General features: G+C 45.0%; 1 protein-coding gene across 1 annotated transcript in view; it reads right to left on the bottom strand.

Annotated features, from left to right (window-relative positions):
- Nucleotides 1-8,389: 8,389 nt before the first annotated feature.
- Nucleotides 8,390-22,106, bottom strand: part of cpne4a (copine IVa) — a 69,175-nt gene continuing 55,458 nt past the window's right edge. The window contains exons 10-16 of the mRNA XM_069655542.1: nt 19,716-19,775; nt 17,376-17,509; nt 16,308-16,362; nt 14,675-14,726; nt 12,454-12,587; nt 11,330-11,566; nt 8,390-8,521 (exon numbers count right to left, since the gene is read on the bottom strand). Of these exons, the coding sequence (XP_069511643.1) occupies nt 8,390-8,521; nt 11,330-11,566; nt 12,454-12,587; nt 14,675-14,726; nt 16,308-16,362; nt 17,376-17,509; nt 19,716-19,775 (804 nt within the window). The remainder of the gene's footprint in view (nt 8,522-11,329; nt 11,567-12,453; nt 12,588-14,674; nt 14,727-16,307; nt 16,363-17,375; nt 17,510-19,715; nt 19,776-22,106) is intronic.

Below are 22,106 nucleotides of genomic sequence, written 5' to 3'. Positions count from 1 at the left end.
AGGAAGTTGGGAGAGCAGATTTAAGGAGGTATTACAGAAAGTTTCATGTTGTTATCAGCTGAGTGTGAACTTCCTGTTTAAACCTGCTGCTGCTATCGATCAGCGCGACGAGGATATCGGAGTGTGTGTGTGTTATCTCTGAGAGCGTGTGCAGCTGAATGATTACTAGACACCTGGAGGACTCTGTGTGTTCTTCTCAGTGTGTGTCTGTGTGTGTGTTCATGTGTAGGATGTGCGACTGTCAGAGAGCAGTCGGCAGTCGATGCCTCTGATCCTGCAGCTCGTCTCCCTTTTGCTTTAGGTTCCAGTGAAACTTTGAAAGTAAAGATTTAACACGTTTTAAAAGTCAAAAACAGGAACCCTTCTGAGGACACAGTTTTTACATTTAACAGTCAGGATAGAAAATCACACGGCTGCTGTCAATAACTTCTTTTTATGTTAATTTAGGCTTTAAAAAGAATCCAGGACCACTTACAGGGACGCAGGTTGTTCTCACAGCGCCGAGCTGCACAGGTCGATCACGCCGGCTGATTGCTTTGCTGTAAGAGGCTGTAATCATTTCTTAAATCCAGGTTGTTAGAAAAACAATTTGAATATTGATGGAAAATCTGTGACTGCTTTTATAGTAAACAACCAGAGAGTTCAAACTGAAGGATGATTAGCAACACGTTACACTCGTCAGGACAATATGGCCGACGTAAAGAGACTGGAGAGGAAGTGAAAGTAAGACTTTGGAGTGAACATGACGGACACAGATTTTCACTGCGGAGTCGGAGGAGAAAAACGGAGGTAAAGGGAACATGGGACTTGAGTTCATGGTTTGGCTCGATGTTAAAGGAATGAAAAGCAGAAATACAAACACAGAAGTGTCGCTGCTTCCCTGAGCGCTACAGTCAGCTGTAAGTCAGCGTTCCCTTTAAACAGGTCAAAGTTACAACATGGTGTTAGCCACTGGCAACTTGCTCGCTATTTTCCCTCCTTGCTTAAACTTTTTTAAATCAACTGAAGACCAATGTTGAGGGTCCAGAAAATAAACACAACCTGAAAAATATCCTGAATCGCTAGCTAGCATGTTTGCTAGATGTTTGCTAGCTAGCAGCTCACGAGCGAGCCCTGCGTGTTATCTGTAAACTCTGTGAAGTCTCACGTTCGCTCTCTTCATGTTTCTTCCTTAGTTTCTACTTGTAGTCAAACTCGGTCGTCTTCTGCTTCTGACTCGATTTCTTTCATCTTAATTGAATAAAATCGCTGCAGGCGATGAGCCGCTCTCCACACTGTTTCATTACATAATCACATACAATTATTATTTCATGGTACTTTGACAGCCTTTTTTCTACTCATTGATTTTCCTTTTCCATCCATCCTTCTGAACACTGAGCTGATCTCCTCACTGAGCTGATCTCCTCACTGATCTGATCTGATCTCCTCACTGAGCTGATCTCCTCACTGATCTGATCTCCTCACTGAGCTGAGCTGATCTCCTCACTGATCTGATCTCCTCACTGAGCTGAGCTGATCTCCTCACTGAGCTGATCTCCTCACTGAGCTGAGCTGATCTCCTCACTGAGCTGAGCTGATCTCCTCACTGAGCTGCCGTCTCTCTCGCTCGTTCTAAAACACGTCCTGTGTTTTCCTGTCCGCCCCTCTCACTGCTGCTGCACAGTTTCCAGCTCTGCTACTGTACTAATATTACAACTGATTTAATTATTCAAATCTGCCTTTGAATTAATGATAATGTTGCTGCTGCATGTGGAGGAACAAACCATCACAGAGAGGAAACCCTCAGTTTCCCTGTGTGCGTGTGTGCGTGTGTGTGCGTGCGTGTGTGCGCGTGTATGTGCGTGTGCGCGCGTGCGTGTGCGTTTATGTGTGTGTGCGTGTGTGCGTGCGTGCGTGCGTGCGTGCGTGTGTGTGTGCATGCGTGTGTGTGTGTTGGCAGCAGTGTTTGCTTGGATATGATAATGAGTTTCTCTGTGGAGCAGCGAGCCGTCACTCAGCTCGGCTCTCTCATCCTGGTCCAGTATCAGCAGCTGCCAGCAAACAGCTCACTGTTCATCCCATAATAAGTGAAAACACTCATCTACTCAGAGACACTGAATCCCTTTAAACTGACACATTTCTGCTTCTGTCAGTGTGAGCAAGTTATTCTAAAGATGCAGAAACAATCATCACACTCATTTCACTTCATGGCCTGAAGCATGTGAACGTTTCCTCGCTGCACACTGCAGCATGTTGACTCCATGTTCATCAGAGTGCTGCTCTGAAGCAAAGTGACATTTTCAAAGGACAAAGTCAATGCAAAGAAGGGGGTAGATAGGAATATGTGATGAGCGACACAAGTCACGCAAATGTACATGAGATTTATGGTGGATGCGTCCTCCACTCAGACCCAAGCAAACGACTGTGAGTGCACACCTGTGAGGAGCCAAAAAACAGTCATTTTAAAGTCGTGTTCTCGTCGTCTCACAGACAGACCTGACAGAGCATGACCTCAGCCTCTTTACTAACCTGCCTCCTGATGTAGTTCTCTCAGCATCCTCTCAGCCTGTTTATTGTCATTAAATCTCAGTAACATCTGTTTGTTGTGGCTTCATAGCGCTGTAGTGAGACAGATCTCAGCCCACCTGTGACTTGCTAGATACAGTGAAACTGCCACTCAGCGGAGACAGATGGACAGGCGCTCCACAGCTGAAACAGAATGCCGGTAGTTGGTGTCCATCAGAGAAATCCTGGTACTGATCCGAGCTCACAGCTCATCACACTGGGCACTGGTCAGCCTGAAGGAGCTGGAAGCAGCAGGAGAGTTCATCAGACACAGCTCAGGAGGAGGAGGGAGGTTAACCAGCTGAGTGAGAGGACGGGAGATGGTGTGAACACAGAGAGGACGATATTTCGTTTCCCGACTTATCTGGACGGTAAACATTTGCAGGTCGTGTTTAACCGATGTGAATAAACAATAAAACAATAAACAATATAAGCAAGCACAGTGTTTTCCATTGAAGGAGCTCGAACACGTTAAATAACTCTAAAACACAGAATCTGACCAGACTTTTATTTTGGAAATCCATAGTCTCCATGGAAACAGAGCAGGAGATGATGATGCTGTAAACACAGTGTTAACACTGGATCATTTATCAGTGTCTGAGGTCAGTTTCATGTTTCTGAAGGCTCTTAATATTCCTCTGTTTATAGAGCTGGCCTCCTATTGGCTGCTGCTCGTTGACCTCCCTGTCAGTGGAAGGCGTCTCCTCACTCGTCAGCTGAGTTAATTAAAGACCTGCTGATCCTGCTTTAATTACACACTTTTAATGATGACTTCTGCAGGTCACAGTGTTTCAGACGGCTGGAGGTCTCAACATTAATCAGCTGTTTATGACTCAGAGCCAATCAGAGGGAGGAGTTACTGATGAGTCACGATAACTGACGGGAACACAAACTTTAACTCTGAGAAAAAGCTGATCCAGAGTTCTGCAGAATTCTTAGCAGTGAGTTGTCTTTGATCTCGTCTCTCACACTCTGATCTGAAAGTGTTTCCTGAAGCTGATCTGCAGAAGCTCCAGCAGAGCGCGGCCTGACTGTAACTCTTAACGTTTGTTTCTCGTCATCATGAAGAGACTCTGAACTTTACTGCTGCACGGCTGCAAACGCCACCAGACTTTTACTGAACTCTTTCAACAGAAACAGTTCCGAAGGTTGGGTTGAAAGGATGCCTTCATCATGCTACACGTCTGCACAAGAGAAGCAAACAACTTTAAAATGGCTACATTTTGAATGGAGTTTGGTTGGAGCATTTCTAAGATGTAATACTTGATGATGTAAATGTATGTTTTTGAGACGTGTGATTGGCGTGATATCTTGCATTGGCTTACACGTCAAAGCACCACACTGACATCGTGTTCACTTTTGGTCTGAGCATGCGTAAAGATTCTCATGACACGATAACAAACTTACTTCCAACAACATTCAGCTACAACCCAGCAGCCTCCTAAGGCCGACCAGGCCGCAGCTGCTCCTGCACACAGCCCTGTCCTCCAGGAGGGGCGCAGCGGCTCGCACGGCTTGCTTTTTGACTGCGGGGGTCGTCGCCACCATCCAACGTGCCTTCTCCAAAATGACATGCAGCCCAAAACACCAACACTCTGTTCTGCTTCTTTATGTTCCTGCCGTTGTTTTGTCGTGTTTTGAGCAGCGTCTGTGTGATGTTTACGTCTCTGAATGTGAAGCCTGTTCGCTTGCAGAGAGGAGGACTGACCTTGTGGCACAGGACAGTGACCGAACAAGCGCTACGCCTCGTAATCACAAGTGTAAGAAACGAACAAAGTCAGGGAAAGCAAAGTTGAAATCCTCCGATGGAAGTTGAAGGTCGAAAGAAATGTGATGCGTATATTAATAATAAAAGAACACAACATTTGTTTGTGCTTTTTTTTGTGAAAAAAACAACAACCACAAAACCAACTCACTTCCTGCTTTCCTTTCTGCAGGATGAATGTTGATTTCTCTGAGGGAGCGAATAAAGGAGACAAATAAACCATGACTGGAGCTCCATCAGAGCTGCAGCACATAATAATCCTAACATCAGATCGGAGCCTCGGTAATGAACAAACTACAGACTGACTGACAGGAAGTCCACTCAGCAGAGCTTCTCTGCAGGTAATTGGCCGAGTTTGGCTCGTGGAGAGAAGAAAGTTGGGATGATCAAAGAGAAGGGAAATAAATCATCCAGAAGAAATCATCATTGAACACAACCTGCTTTGGAAACATCAGAGTGTCCTGATTCTTGATCCTTCTGGTTAGCATTAGCTGATTGAAATTTAACGAGCATGTTTGATCTGAAAGGACGCAGATTTATTACCTGCTCAGGAGACTTCGTATCCTCCCAATGAAAGCAGTCAGTGACGTTACGTGCGCTCAGAAGAAGCTTCATGTGTCATACACCTGTGGTCTCAGGTTGTGTTCATCCATTCGCTCCCAACAACCTGTACAGACACTCTGACACTGTGAGGTTATTGATAAAACTTTTATTATCATAAGTTAATTAGTCATTGTTTTGCACACAATACTGCATGTTAACACAACAAGAAGTCATGTGTCCCAACACCTGTCCTCCTATCTGTCTGTGTTGTACACACTGGTACACGGGGATGACCAACTCTCTGGATGGAGCAGCTGCTCCTTCATGTCTACAGACACCATCTGCCCCGAGGAGGGCTGGAGGATGGAGGAACAGAAATTTACTTCGGTACAGGTGGGAAGTCTCAGGCAGGTGTAACTGAGATTTAGTGACAATAAACAGGCTGAATGGATGCTGAAATAACTACCTGAGGATGCTGATCTGTAAAAAGTCTGAATTCATGCTTTCTCTGGACTGTCTGCAAAACTACTTTTAAATGTTTGTTTTTTGAATGGAGTTTGGTTTGAACATTTATTTCAAATTGTGTGTATTGTGTAGTTTTTGTGAAGACCTCTGCACATGTGACTGTAGACTGTAAATGTGCTTTTGGTTTGAACACATGGTGGAAGGATTCAAGGACGGAACGGGGACGTCTGGAGGACCGTGTTTCAGCTGGATGAGTTCAGAAAATATGAAATTCAGTTTTTCAGACTAAGAGGAAACATCTTCCACTAAAAGAAGAAAAGAAAGATGCTCACAGAATCCTAGCTCCAGTGCAGGTGTCCAGTTTCATCACTAAAGTCAAAGCAGCAGAAGGTGAATGGTTTCCTCGGAGACAGAACGAGCAGGGCAGGTGTCGAGGCACACATCTAACATCATCATCTATAAACTCTCCAAAGACACTCAGGTTGTGCTTTTAAATCTACTCACACATTTTCATTGACGTGAACATGCTTGAGAGTAGAACAGCCCCATCATCGGGTAAATTGTAAACATCATTATTAATCATATTATTCACTACCAGGAAACAGAAACCACAAGGACCGAGGAGTCCTGCATGGAGATTTGCATGCAAAACAACAGCTCATGCATCTGTCTCGCCTTTAAAAAAGAACAGTAGAGGATGCAGACGTCTGAAGGCAGCTCGCTTGTTCATCTGGCAGAGATTCAAAATGCTTTACAACGTACGAACTTTACGAAATTTAGCAAAATCTCCATAAACTCTTATAAAAACAAACCGGGGGGGGCGGGGTTCATACATTCCTTCAGCGACTGCTTCCCTGCCCGTCATGCTGTCTGCAGGGAAGCAGCGTTTGGATTGGTCAGTGTTGTGTTTGTGTGCTTTTCAAGTCTGTTCAAAACACTCCTGAATGTTACAATCAGCTCAGCCTGTGTAGGCCCTGCATGCACAGCGGATGCTAAAGGTGCTACTGTTAGCGTTTTTACACATGGAAGCTTTGTTGGACTGAGGTGAGATGACGTTCCTCCTCCGCTCGTGAGCACTGCTTCTGTTCCTCTCTGTCTCTGCCCTCTGTGATGTGTCAACCTTAGAGCTAGCATGTCAGTGGACGACTGGAGATGGTGGCTGAACGTGTGATTACCTGGTCCACGAATGTATGATTAAGACCTGGACACCTGACCCCAAGATGGAGCTTAAACAGGTGAATAAGAATTGTTCACCTTTGTGAAACAGGGAATTCTCGCAGGCCCAGCTAACTTTCTCATGGGGTAACTGGTGAATGGCTAGCTACACAATAATACTCTGACTATAGCCAATCAAAATAGCTCAGGCTATTGGTAAACTAAATACTGGTCAGCTGCAAAGCTGTCACAGTTTAATCAGGAGGTTTTAAATCTAACAGTTTATAAAGAATAAGACACTGGGACACAGTCTCTATAGCAACGCTGCCAAATCAAAGTTGAAGTGTGTCGTGATTAATTCCTCCTACACATCAAATCTTTCCCGCCCTGTTTATGATGGAAAGCTTGCCAGGTTGTTAGCATGTTAGGTTAGCTAGCTAGCTAACGTTAACTATAATAAATTGTGTATTACACTACAACGTTACAATGAGAGCGACTCTGAAGTTGGAACTGTTAAATCCAAAGTGGTAGCTTGCTTCCTGGTCGGCTGAGTCAAGGCTAACCCCCACTGCTTCCTTAATGTTATCCGAATTTAACCTCCGTCATGTCGTACGAGGAAAACAGAACCACCATCATCTTTCTGGGCTGGGATCATGTAAGATGTTGGTCCTAAGGTCAGTTAATGCTGCGCTCCCGCACTGACTGGGAGACTTTGGGAATTTGCTTCAGTCTCCCGGAAAAGACCAAATAAATTCCTAGAGGTTTTTGACATGCTGAATTATTATGAAAAAATGACATACGTGTGACTACACTTCGACTGCTGTCAATAGAAGTTTTTTTGCCTGAACTAAATGTTGTCTTTGCTCTTTATTCTCTTCTCAGGGTGCAGAGGTGACCAGAATGCAGGTCTGTAATGTGCACACCATTGGAGCCTACTGAACATGTCCATGCCCCGTCAAAAGGAAAGCCTGTGGTATACCAAACTGTATTTTGTAGTAACATACAAGTGCCACAAGGTGTCAGTAGCTACAAGTGCAGTGCAGGAACTTTGCAACTCCCCAAAATTTCCACCATCGTGCAAATGCTTCACGTTAAAAACTGAGCAGGAGGGCTTTAGATCTGAAACTAAGACAAGAAGTGCTGAAGGCCTGCCTCTCGTATCAGCCTCATTCACATAAAGGCCCGGTACCTTCTGCAGCTGAGGTAGAGACAGGCCCTCATTGAGCAGATCCACTACATTTAAAAGGATCATATCTCCTCTGTGACCTGGCCAACACTAACTGTAAAACAAGAGGAACTAAAATCTTGGCTACAATTCTGCGATGGATACAAAAGTAATGCTACATAGCACGCAGCTAAGAAAAGGAGCTACTAATTACTGAGCTCACATTAGCCGTATGTTTGTGTGCAGGTTAGTACAGTGTTCTTATCAGCAGACTCCTGTAACTCTAAAGGCACATGGACCCTGTCGGATGTGCATCAAACCCCTCAGAGATGGTTCGTCATGTAGGCCTCCGACCTGAAAGAGACGCCCACAGAGACAGGCTGACGAGCTGACTTCTGGATGCTGCTGTTCTTTGTTGACTTCATTACATCTCAGCTACTCTGCTTTTACTGCTTCAACTGTCCATTTTCTGCTCATCAGCTGTGTGCAGAAGCTCAGATATCTGATCCTAACACTTCTCAGCAGCCTCTCCCTCTCCGGATGATACCTTTATTGTAAATCTGTCTAAAGAGCAGTGTCGAGGCTGCAGGCTTCTCGTCATCTCTTCTCGTTATCGTCTAAAAGGAGCCCCGTCTTTGTGGTAAAATGTAGCATGTAGCACCTTTAACATCCACATCAACAAAGAATAAAAGACAGTAAACATTGTTCTCAGTCCGGGTGAGGTTGTGCTGAGGCAGCTGAGGAGGCGGCGCTCAGGGGCCGAACTGCCTGGAAGACTGGTACTCGCTGGGCACTTTGGGCTTGATGCCCTTGCTGTTGTAGTAGTCAACCACCTGGTTGGGCACCTCTGCTAGCACGCTCTTAGCCAGAGCAGCTGGAGACGCCTGAGGAGGAGGAGGAGGAAACGTCAGTCGTACTGTGCATGCAGAACATCTACAAACATCTACACAGACGCATCAAGGTGTTAATCTGTTCTAAACAACATGAGAAACATTCCAGGTTTCCATTTCAAGCACCATTATGGTGGTTTCACATTTTACAGCCAATTTACCACCAAGCACGTCCACCTGACACACGCTGAACACTTTCCAATCCTCTGTTTCAGGAGGACTTTGTTCCTTCCAGGCAGCCGTCTGTTTCACGTCATCACTGCACGCTGTGACGATCAGACCGCAGAGCTTCTGCACATTCACCACAGTGATGTCTCATCAGTTCTCAACGTCTCTTTTTTTCATACATTATAAAGTTATGAGCAGGAAGTGTTTCTTAAGTTCTCCAGTTATCGATACTTAAAGTTGAGATGTGGCAGTAAACTGGATTAATCCTCGTTTGGTGCCTCTAAGCAGAGTGTCATTTTCTCACACTTCCAGAACATGATCTCTTAGACTCTACCCGACACATAACCGAGTAATCTGTGGATATTCAGCAGTGTGCAGCAGACTCTGAAGAGGCTGGAATGAGAGTCAGCACCTCCAAGCCTCGGGCAAAGCTACTCTACCAGAAGAAGGCTGGGCTGCCCGGAGGTGTCCGAGTGCTTCTGAGGTCTCGTTTCTGAGCAGATGAACACGCAGCACGAGACGGACTGCTACAGACTTTAAGTGATACAGGTGGTGGAGAGGAAGCTGAGCCTGCAGGTGAAGCTCTCGATTTACTGGTTGACCTAATTCTTCACTCTCTCCCTCTCAGACCTGAAGAACTGGAAGGAAACCGGATGAGTAAAAGTAAAAGCAGAACTGTACCTGTGGTAGCTCGTGGCTGACCCATCAGGCAACAAGACAGAAACTCAGTTTCTCACATATATGCACATTAACATACGGTACATCCAAAATGTACTGCAGGTAAAACTAAATGCATTTCCAATCCTTTTTTATAAGGTGGACTAAACCTGAAACATTAAAGCAACAGTTCCTCCAACTTATAGGCGAACACGAGTTGTTCCTTCCTCGTCTTAAACGTGGCCGTGCTGTCTCGCGGAGCACGTGGTTGATGTTGTGAAACAGAGGCAGTTTGGTCGACTCCGGCCCTCGGCCCTTTGCTGCATGTCATCCCAACACTGCCTCTCTTCAGCTGTCCCATCGAATAAAGGCAAGACGGCCAGAACAGCACAGAGATTAATAAGTAGATCTGTTGCTTAAGATGCATTCGGGGTTATGGTGCCTTAAAAGAAGTCAGTGTTGCCTCTTACCAGGACATGATCGATGATGTCAAACACTTTGATACGTATTAGAAAGTTTAGAAAAAAGATGGTGCATGGTGTTAAAATAAGAAGGTTATGTACATCAGTGTAAAAACATTATAAGGGTTTTCTTTAGCTTCACAGTGGCGTCCGCTCTCCTGGGTGCACGTCCTGTTTCACAGTCGACCTATTCATTCGTATTTTCAGTGCAGTCTTTTTATAACCTGGATTCTCCTCCTCTGTTCATTCCTCTGGGAGAAAACACAGACAGCTGCTGTGATTGTCTGGAGCAGTGTCAGTCAGAGCTGTCTGAGCCTCGCTCTGCTGCTGTACAATGAAAATTGCCTCCTTTCGGGCCAAAGACAGAAACTCTCATTCATCACACAGATTAGACCCAGGAGGGCAAATATCTGCCGCGCCTGTAAAATGAGTCCAAACGGTGGAAATGAACCCCCGCTGTATCGTCTGTAACCTTCAGAGACGTTACCGACTGAAATATAAGATTCCCCACGTACGATTGGCAGATTGCCTCTCCATCTTCCTCCTTAAAGAGGGAAAACTAATTTCTCCAACAACGTCACACTCGCTCCTCTCATCTCGTCCTCCTCCTCTTCTGCTCTCTTCTGGGCTTATTACTTTCCCTTTACACTCACACGCAGTCATTTAAGGGTCACACACAGTTATTTATACACACTGTGTAATATTCTATGGAGAAGACATCCTTCAAACTAACACACCATCTGGCGTCCATATTTAGAGGATTTTAGCTCCTGGACCTCGAAGGCTGCGGACTGCCAAATGTGTTTGTAATAATAACTTTATTTATACATCAGCGAGCCGCACTTTACTACAAATAACAACAGTTTGAGCATACGGATAGCATCTGCAGGTAACACAGGGGAAAGCTGCAAATCAAAGAGAGGAAAAGTGTGTGAGTGTCTCCAGTAGATGTGTTCATCCTGCAGCAGTGAAACAGGCTGTAATGGCTGCAACATAATCCTTGATGGGTCAAAGGTCGTCCACTAAAAGTTGTTGTTGTTTCCACTGACAGGCTCAGATTGTTATTCTAAGTGTGTGACAACATGACAGAAAGGATCCCTACAGAGATAGACCTTTTTGTTACAGAAGTTTCATCTCAATAGATCGACAAACTAAATCTTCTAAAATAGTTGTTAAAACGTTTTAAACAATATAGCCGACATGAAAGGTGGATGTACTGGACTGCTAATTTTAGCTAGGTGTATGTAATAAACTGGTGTATGATGCTGTATGTGAGGGGCACAACAATACAAGGACCATAGCTAAAAAAAACTTTATATGTGTCTCTGAATGATAATCACAAAAGGAGCCTTAAATAGGAAACAATAAAGGACCTGAAATCGTGCCTTGGGGAACTCCTCAGTAGGGAGGAACTTGATAAGTCAAAGACAGCAGTAGAGAAACTGGCCTCTTTCTTCAGTAGCTGAAATGTACGTCTTGTTTTTAACTAAATTCAAAGGCCATTAAAACAACTCACATGTTTGAAGTTACGGAAGGGGACAAACTGGACGATGTCCCGGAGGACGGGCTCTCCTTTGGGCGATCGCAGGATCCCGTCATCACCGTCCAGCATCTGCATGTCGCTGAAGTCAGCGTTTCCAATCCCAACAATGATGACTGACATGGGGAGGTGGGAGGCCTGGACGATCGCCTCCCTCGTGTCAGCCATGTCAGTGATGACGCCGTCTGTCAGGATCAGCAGGATGAAGTATTGCTGGAAGACAGGGTCAGGAAGACAATCGGGTTTTGTTCTCTGGAAATTCAGATCAAACTGAAGTAAATCAACTGGTTCGTAGATTGTTGAAGTTAATTTCATCTCAAAAAACAAGTGATGACTAAAAAATATGTTTTAATGAATAAAAGAAAGCCTGAACATGATTTTAAGATTACATTTAAATCTTATTTATTTGTAAGTTATTTTAATTTTAAGATTCACCTGCTGAATTTCTTTAACAACTGAAACCTTTTTCAGCTCATCTCAAACAGAACTTAACCCAGACAAGTGAAGACCAAAGAGAAGCATAAACAACTTTTATATCTTTCACGTCTGTTTTCTGCAACACTGGTCGTGGTGAGGTATCGTTACTTCAGTGGGTTTGACCTCACTGTCTCAAACTTGATGGAGACAAAAGGTAAATAAATCACAGCTGAGTTGAAGCCTGACTGACACAATGTCATTTTTCACTTCCTCCCGATTTAAAGATTTCCACCAAACCTGACAAAGTTTGACCTCAGCCTCTTTACAAACCTGCCTCCTGATGTAGTTCTCTCAGCATCCTCTCAGCCTGTTTATTGTCATTAAATCTCAGTAACATCTGTTTGTTTTGGCTTCATAGCGCTGTAGTGAGACAGATTACAGACGACGCGTGATTTGCTAGATACTTTGACAAATCAAACTGGGCACTAGTGCGACTCAAGTATCTGGAAGCAGCAGTAAAGTAAATCCAGACACAGGTGGGGTGAATACTTGTGTAACGTACACTGCTGCCCTGCCTCAACAGTAACAGATTACTGCTATGAGAGTCAGGCAGCTTCAGTTAGCGTTAGCATGAAGGTCGTCTGGGACACAGATTGTCTCGGCCTGTCAGGAGAGTCTCTCACCATCGCCTCTTTGGTGTGGACCTCCTGTGAGGCGGAGTTGGCGACCTTCTGGATGATGGGGGCGATGTTGGTGGGACCGTAAAGCTGCAGCTTGGGGAGGCAGGCCTGATAGGCTTCCACCACTCCCTGGATACCTGAACGGACACAAAAACACAACAATTCAATACGTTTCAGGAAGCAAAAGCATAGGAAACACATTTGAAACCATGCCTCCCGAGTGCCCCTGAAAACTCACTATGCTTTTCAATGGATTAATAACAATTTCATCCCGTTACAGAGAAAATAGGTTCCTCCTTTCCCTCGGTGAGAAATATACCCAGGAGGACCGGTCAAGTTCACTCTCAGGATGTCTTTAGAAGCATCCCAGCATGCCCGGAGGCAGCATTGATCTGATTTAATGTCTGAAGGTCACCGTCTCCTTCACACACACTCTGGGTCTTAATTAACGGTGTAGGTGTTGAAGTGTCTCTCTAAGCTGATCAATGACCTTTAGCACCTGAGAGGGAGACCTTCAGCTAAATAGAGCCGGTCTCTCTCTCTGACCCAGTAAAGAGACAAGGAGAGAAAAACATGGAGCAAACTGTGACTTTACAGAGGAAAAAATACACCACAAGGCTTCCTGACTTGTAAGCTGTATTATGTCAGCTAACAAGCTAATTAAAAGTCCGCACACAGCATGAGCAGAGCAGTCCAATGACCTTTAAACCTAAACGTGTCCTGAGTTATTGTAAAGCAAGGCTAGTAGTTAAACTGTTTACAGTCTTGGTGTAGACTCAAACTTCTGAAGCTTGCAATTTAAATGGTATAAGCACCAGTTAGCTTACAGTTAGCTTAGTTAGATCTACGTTCCCCATAAAGATAGCTACCTGAATCAAGATTTGTGTTAGACTGTAGTACCTACGTCCACTTAGCTTAGTTTGACAGTCTAGATATCTTAAAGAAAGCTTATAGCTCCTGTTAGCGCGAGGGTAGCATCAGTTTTGAGAGTTAGCAAGTTTATGTAGCTTAGAGTTAGCATCATAAGTAAGAGTGTGTCTAGTTAGCTTAAAAGCTTAAAGAAAGCTTATAGTTCCTGTTAGCTTAAGTTTAGCACTAGTTGTTAGAGTTAGCAAGTTAAGTTTAGCTTAGAGTTAGCATCCTTAGGTTAAAGTTACGGCTGAGTCTAGTTAGTGAAGGACAGCTGCTAATTCCTTTCATCTTAGAGCTAGCATCATCAGGTTAGAATTGTGTGTCTAGTTAGCTTTCGTTCCTGTCCGCCAAGAGTTAGCATCCATATATTAGAGTAGCCACACCTAGCACGCTCAGAGAAGGTTACTAGTTCCGCTTTACGTAGATAAAGCATCATAAGGTCAGTTAGCAACTGTGTCTCGTTAGCTTAGGATAGGCTTCTTCAGTCAGCCTGAGCTCATGAAACAGCCTCCAGGTAAACGTGCTGTGATGTGAAAACAGAGATAAAGTTTCTGAATAAAACTGTGAAAAGATAAATATTCTGCTCGTCTCTTTTCTTCCAAGTCTTTGACTCGATCGACTCATAGAGGATTGAAGAGTTTTTGCCTGCAGGCTGTGAACACTCAAACAGACTTAATGGAGAGTGTGATTAGTGTTCAGAGAGCCAAAACCTCCCCAAAGGCTGCGTTGTGTTTTTACTTTCACTGTTTTTAACATTTTACTGTTAAGTGTTCACGTGTTTAAGCATCTGATACTCTGACAGCATCCCGATCAGCAGTCAATCAAAGTAAACATGCTGTTTCATACGGCTTCAGGCGAACCTTAAACATCGGTCCAGCATCCAATTAAGGGTTGTGATTTCTTACTATCTGGTGTATAACAGACAGCAGCATCCTTTGTATTCATTGCTATTAAATACTGAGTATAGAGCAATCCAAGTACAAGCTGGAGATTAAGAGACAGACATCCAGTTCCAGTGAAATACAGCAGCTGGAAACAAAAGAAAAACAAAGCCTGCCTCATCCTGCACAGAAAGATCAGCACCTCCTAAATGTGCTGGTACACCTGATCCTGAGTAACCTGGAGACGTCGCTGGCTCCTCTGTCATTAGCAGCCTCAGACCGATGGGGCTCCTTCGACCTGCAGCCTCGTCATCACCAAACTAATCTTCAGATCAAAGCGTTTCCTGCGTGCTCGGCTTCTGAGGCTCAATATCAAATATTTGAGTCAATTTTCTCTTTTTCAAAGAGAGCGGAAAAATCAAAGCAGCTACCTGCACACTCCGGGTTCTCCTCGTTGAAATTCACTGCAAAGTCATGGGAGACCTGGAGGGAGAGAGAGACATACAGGAAGTCTGTTTGATCTGAGCATCAAAAAACACACAGCTTTAACAATGATATACGTAAGCACTCCTCTCTTCATCACTCGTCATCCTTTTTTCTTTCATTTTCTGCTTCTTGACATCCAATCTGAGCAGCCTCCCTCCCTCTGTCTCCATGAAACTCTCTTGAGGTGAGGGTGGACGCTTTAATTACGAGCTGCACATCACTGGGAGGTGACACTGGAGGAGGAGCTCTACAGGAAGTGTCAGTCACTACGATGAGTAATGCTTCACTTTATGTTGGTGAGACAAAAGGTTTATCAAAGAACGCACAGACAAAAGGATTTCTACTTCCTCTTCTTCTGCGTGGTTTTCATTCTTGAAAAGACAAACACATGGAGGTCTCTCAGCTCTTCCTGACTTCTGTGTTCAGCTTCAAGCTCATTGGTTCCTACTGAACCAATTAGAAACCACCAACCAGCGGTTAATAACTACTTTTTCACTGAGAGCTGGAGAAGGGAGAGGGGTTATCAAACAAGTCGCAAATGACACTGATGTCTGAGTCGTCGTCTTCAGGTTCAGGTCCCATCCCCCAGAGGAGCGCCCGTTCATCTGTCTGTGCTGAGTCTCAGTCTCACTGTAAACAGGAAGTTACACAGAGGCTGCACTCTGGCTGACTGCAGCGGGATGAAGCCCAAACAGAAACAGAGTTTCTTGTGATCGACTTTAATTAACGGCTCTTCAGTTTGCTGAAAGAACAACATCATGATGCAGATTAGGAACAACATGAAGCTTTGTCGGGTCTGTCCTCAGGAGGAGAAGAACACTACTGTAACTGTTTCTGGTGTCACGTGAACGTGGGCGGGTCGGGCACACTGTTTATGAATGACACAATAATCACGTCTTATATTAACAGAGCTTCCTGTTTCTGTTGATTTGAAAGATTCCTCTTGAATCAAAGCATTTGTTACTGTGTGCTGCAGGTTGTGTGTTTCAGTGTTGAGTGTTATTTTCCCTGTATGTTCGATTGTTTACATTTATGTGCTTTTGTTTGCTGCTTTTATTGTTTTAATTAAATTAATTTCTGGTGCTTTTACTCTGAAAAGCACCTTGAGTTTCCTTTGGGTGTAAAACGTTCATGCAGCACTGCTAACACGTTTACTCGTATCATATCAGCTGTGTCTTTAAAGGAGCTAATGTTTCCTGTCAGTCTGCTCTGACTGTTATTGGTTAATTATATAATCATAATTAATTATAACATTTAGGTTGATAAAGACGCGTGACAGGTCGGTAATCACAGTTACACAACAATATCTCAATCAGACCTTCTATGAGTAACGTTAGCCACGATTAGCACAAACTGACTTCCTGTTTCAGGCAGTGGACATTTCACGGGGATAACCAGCACTGTGATGTGAAAGCATCATCAGACAAGCATCATGGGAAACAGCAGCTTCCCGGGGTGATGATGAGGAGGAGGTCGGCTGGTAATCACCAACGCCTGGCAGGGTCCGCCTCCCTCCCCAGGCCCCCCCGCTGACAGAGAGCATGCTGGGAGAAATGGCGAGCTGAGCAGTTAAATTACCTTGTAGTCTGGAGGGATCTGAGCCCCGAAGCCGAACGCCGGGAACATTTTGTCACTGTGAGAAGAAAAAAAAACAGAGGCTGGAGGAGGGATGTGATTGGCTGCCAGCAGGAGTTAACAAGCTCATTCAGACCGACAATACTTCAACACAAAGCAGAGAAATTACTTCTGATTGGCTGTGGGCGTGTCTGAGAGACTGAGAGGTCGACACTTCCTGCTCAGAGTTTAACCACTGAAGTAAAGCAACAGAAATAGAGACGGGAGGAGAAGTTACAGAGTCTTAAAGTTTGTCTTCAAACAGACAAACGTCAGCTTTCAAATCCAAACACAAAAAACAAACGAGCTGCACGGGCAGCAGGGAAGGCATGAATGTACTCTACTTATGGCAATAGAAACTGACACGATTGTGACATCACTTCAATCTGTCATGAAGCAGCGAACCGTTCCTGCTGCTGTTCATCTGCTGAAAGCTTTTAACATCCATTACTTGAAGTATAACTGCTGAGTTGAGTCCACAGACTGTTTGAAATGTTTCATCATGAAACATGTCTGAAGTGTTCAGGTCGACAGGTTGATACGTTTAACAACAGAAAAACTTCCAACGGCATCAAGACGCTCGTAAGCATATGCTTAATTGATGTTACGATCTGAGGGGTCCTCGGACAATGTTCTCCCCTGTTAACGTCCATGGCCCCAAAAAGTTTGAGAACCCCTGAAACAACCTGCTACTAGCTAGCTAACTTGTGCTAAGCTATCTAGCTCCTAGCTTAGCGCAAGATAAGTCTAGTTGAATGTGGTCAAGTTAGGACAGTTTGAGCCGAGTCCAGTTTAGTCCGGTTTAGTTTAGTCAGGTCACTGTGACTCGAGGAGAGTCGAACGAGTCGATCTAGTCGAGTCAGGTCGAGTCAGGTCATCTCACCACACGCAACTTTCAACAACAGAACAATTGATCCTTTTAACAGAGTTGGAGCTTCCCTCCCTGAGAGTGACGCCAGAGGGAAATGACCGTACATTTTCCTTTGATGGATGGACTCCTCTGATTGGCTGCTGTGTATGATGCAGACCTACCTGTCGTAGTCCTGGCAGATCTCCCCCACAGCCACCAGAGCCTTCAGGTACTCGTTGGGCTGGTACGGGTGGATGTAGTGCAGAGAGCAGCTGTTACGAGGGTCTCCGTTAGACGCCGTGAAGTCAATGGCTACCTGGAGATGAGACAACCAATCAGAGAGCAGAACCAGTTAGATTTATCCCTTAAAGGTTTCCTCACAGGTTAAAGTACAAACTCACACAACTTGAGTTTAAGTGGAAAATCTTGTTCTGGAGGGAATCACAGGTTCGTAAATGTCGTGTTTCAAACCTGTGAGAGAAACATTTTCTCCACTCAGTCATGTGACGTAAACCGACAGCGGATTGGACGCGCTGCTGCTGCTCTCCTGTTTCACTGCTTTCCTCCCTGAACTGAAGCCTTTATAAACTGAACCTGTGAGGATTATTTCAGAAACAGAAAAGTCTTCCTTGTCTTGTTTCCCGGCTGACTCGCAGGCTCGAGGAATGTAACAGAAGGAGCAGCAGGAAGTGATGCTCGGTGTAACATGTGTTAACGACATGCAGATGCTGAGTGACATGTTTGTATCGCTGCCTGAAGACTGAATGTGTTGGATGGAGTATCCCAGCATGCACTGGGTTATTTCCTGTCCACTTAACTAAATTAAACAACGTTCTGTGACATCATCACAGCTCAACTGTATGTTATAATATTTCAAGTCAGTTTGAGTCACAACGAGTCAGGTTGAGTTACAGCAGGACGAGTCTAGTGGAGACGAGGAACATCGAGTCAAATCAGGGCAGAGTGTAGTCGAGTCGAGGCGAGTCGCGGCGATTTGAGTCAGGCTGAGTACAGACCTGCCAAGTCAGGTGGATTCGAGTTGATCTGAAGTGGGTCAAGTCAGGTGGAATCGAGACGACTCAATCTGAGTCGAGTAAAGTTGAGTCGAGTAGAGTCGAGTCACTGTGACTCTGATTGAGTCAGGTTGAGTTGATTCGAGTCGAATGGAGGAGAGCAGAGTCGAGTAGAGTCAGGCTAAGTCGAGTCAGGTCAGCTGGTACCAAGTCAAGCTGAGTCCAGAAGAGTCAGGTCCAGTCGACGAGTCCAGTAAGGTGGAGTCAAGTTAATCTGAGTCAGAGGGAATCAGGTGGAGTCGAGTCGAATGGAGTAGAGCGGAGACGAGTTAAAGGATAACTTCTTTAAACCTAGACTCTCTGTTGTTGTCTGTAACCAAGTCTCGCTCACGGAGAAGTCTCGCGCTGAAATCTCAGGCGAGACCGTAGTTGTTGCAGGAAGAGGAATGGAGAGGAGTGAGAGAAGACGAAGACGAAGAGGGAGATGTGCCGTTTGTTGTGTTGGAGTACAGAAAGCGTTGCTCAGTGCTTCTAAAAGATTGTCATGGCTGAAGATCCCAACTCAGAGAGTTGTTCCGCCTACCCTCTCTGGCAGACCAACCACTGCTGGCTGATGGAAAACGCGTCACTAACTGGGCGCCGCCACAGACACCCAGCCCATAATAATACTATATACTGCAGATGAAAGGCTTTCATCAGTGGGCCATAGGCTCAGTCAGCATGTGTGACCTCATTCAGAGAGAGAGAGAGACTTAACTTCTTTACATGAACATCTTCCAGACTATTACTTTAAGTTGAGGCGAGCCAGGTTGACTGGTGTCAAGTCAGGCTGAGTCAACTCGAGTCAAGTAAGGTGGAGTCAGTTTGAGCTGAGTCAAGTCAGGCTGAGTTTAGTTAAGTCCTGTTGGGATGAGTCAGGTTTGGGTTAAGTCAGTCAGGTGTGTCTCCACCTTTACTGAGATCTTTTCAATTCTTCTTTTATTTCATTTTAATCCCTTTGTAAAAATAAAAACCAGGTCGAGTGTGTTCGAGTCAGTTATCGAGTTCAGATGTGTCTTTAGTACCACTAATAAAAAGGTTTGTCGTGCCAGGGCTGATGGAGTCAGGTAGACCAGAGTGAGTCGAGTCGAGTCAGGTCCACTTCATTCAGGTCTGGTCAGGTGGTCCGAGTCCGAGTCAGACTTAATGACTGAGGCTGAGGCTGTTAGCAGAAAGGAACCAGTGAAGACGTGATTCGGATCGCGCTCGTTAAGGCATCCAGCTGCAGCCTCGGACTGGTTAAACTGGTCACATCCCAGTGACGACTGCTGGAGTTAAGTGGGACACTGGGAGGTTGCTGAATGTGTCGCCCTGGTTACTGTTTCCATGGCGACATCAGAACTACTCAGAGAAAACAGGACACATGTTCTCCTGATGGGAATAAGGAGCAGGAAGTCGACCTGAACGTGTGTGTGTGTGTGTGTGTGTGTGTGTGTGTGTGTGTGTGTGTGTGTGTGTGCACGCGCTCACTGTAAACTGGATCTGACAGCCGCCCATGATGTAATCCAGGAAGGAGTGCATCTTGATGATCTGCACACAGAAACAGGACATTTTCATGATGTCATTTCAGACTTTACTCACACTTACATCAGCTGTGTCATTCATCTCATCCACCAGCTGTTTGTCTGTCAGCTGACTAGTAACAGCCAATCACATTCATGCAGGTGTAACAGCAGACACTGTTTACTACATTCTCTCTCTCTCTCTCTCTGACTCTCTCTCTCTCTCTCTGACTCTCTCTCTCTCTCTCTCTCTCTCTCTCTCTCTCTCTCTCTCTCTCTCTCTCTCTCTCTCTCTCTCTCCCTCTCTCTCTCTCTCTCTCTCTCTGTCATATTAATGCAGCTCATTAACTCTGTATCTTCTGGTCCCATTAACATTACTAACCACATATCTTCCCGGGAGTTCTCGTGCTCCCTTGTCTTGAAGGTTCCTGAGGATCGTTGCTGCAGACCACCTGCTGCTGTGGACCTGCTCGACTGCAACAACTACTAACATCAGCCTTCCCCATAGTATCATTGTTGTTGCTGCTAATGCTAATAGTAGACCTGTTGACTTCAACTGTTACAATTACGATTACCTCAGCCTTTATCATTACTCTGCTTCTCTCGCTAATTTATTTATTTATTTATTTATTTAGCCAATCTTCACCCTAGTCTACCACTATTATTGGCATTGTAACCATAAGTATGTGTCTGTTGTTGTTCATGTAACAAGGACATATGTTGTTGTGGTAACAAGAACATATGTTGTTGTTGCTCTCTTTGCCTGTCTCTATCCTGCATCTCCTTCTATCCCATTTTCGGCCCATCCAGTCGAGGCAGATGGCTGTTCAACATGAGTCTGGTTCTGCTCGAGGTTTCTACCTGTTAAAAGGACGTTTTTCTGCCAATGTGCTGAATTGCTAAGTGCTACTCATGGTGGATTGATGTTGGGCCTCTCTTTAAATAACTTGACAAAGAGTCTGAACCTGGTGGCATCTATCCTCCGGGAACGAGGCCTCGGGGCGAGCCAGCGTTCGAGATAACGACTTCCAGCAAAGACTTCCTTTTCTGTGCGCTGCTTTGTTTACAGTCCGACTTGAGCCGTGAGGATGGAGGTGAGAGACGTCAGAGATTGTTCGAAGCACTAACATGTCTGTTTATAGAGATTATTAAAAGACAAATCGTTACTGCCGATGGGAGCCAGGATGGCGTTACAGCTGACTGGTCCATATGACTCGGACTACAAGTGTAGTACAAACTGACGCCAGAACCCGTCAGATGTTAAAATCCCACATTTTGATGCAGAATCTGTAAACAGCGATGATTTTAATGTGAGAAACAACAGCAGCTTTCATCCTGACAGAAGGTAAGCCTTATTCACACCGGCTGCTGGGTACAGATAGAGTGCTTTAATAACAATAATGAAAAGAAATGTTCTCAGTATCAATAAACTTCAGAATGACTTTGTGAAGAAAATCTTTGAGCTTCGTTCAGACAGAAACTGAAGACGTTACTTTGGGTTTAGAGAAACTGTGAAACCACAACTACTGAGCGCCTGGGCGGTCGGAGACTCCCTGAGCCTCACAGCCTCAGATTTATTATCATGCTTGGATATAACACAGAGAGAATTATGTTAGCATTATAGCTCGTATAGACCCAGCAGTAACTCCCCTCGCAGCACTGGTATTATCATCATCAGTGTGCCCGCTAACCTCCTTTTCCTGCCCCCCCCCGGGTAATCCTCCGTGTTTCTGCTGCATCGACTCGCTCGTTCGATGATGGGAGCACTGACCCCCTCTCTCTCCCTCGAGCCTCATGGAAACACATCATAGGAAGAGGAGACGACAACAACATGCAGAAACACCCTCCTCTGTGATGCTGCTGTGCTTTCACATGGAAACGCTGGATTGTTCAGCTTTCACTGGTTACTTTGCAGAATTTGGATTTTACACGTTTATTCTGTTAGGAAATTCAGATCTGATGGTTTTTTTACAACAAACAAACTAACTGCAAGTTTTTCAGCACACGACTTTGTTTCCTGTTTAAGTTTAAGGGTTTAAGTCCACCGTAATGCGACAATAACAGTTCTTTGGTCGCCCCCTACCTGGCTGATGGTGGCCCGGCTGCTTTGACAGAATGAGATCTTGGCTGGTTTATCATTACCAGTGAGCTGAAGTAAGGAGGGCAGAGCAGCGGCTGAGGATGGATGAAAACATGCTAACCTGTGAACCTGCTCTCATTCTGTCAGCTCCACGCCGTCTCTGCTGGAGTTTCCCGCCTGCTTTCACGCTCCTCATCTATCAAGTGTAAATGACCTCGCAGCCATCACAGCCGCTCACTCATTTGTTTCCGTGTTTTGCTATGCCTCGTTCCGTGTCGC

This window comes from Semicossyphus pulcher, unplaced genomic scaffold (genome assembly GCF_022749685.1).
Source record: "Semicossyphus pulcher isolate SPU_LCO1_2020_fin unplaced genomic scaffold, fSemPul1.0.p SCAF_9, whole genome shotgun sequence".
NCBI lineage: Eukaryota > Metazoa > Chordata > Actinopteri > Labriformes > Labridae > Semicossyphus > Semicossyphus pulcher.
This window is presented reverse-complemented; position numbering and strand designations above follow the sequence as displayed.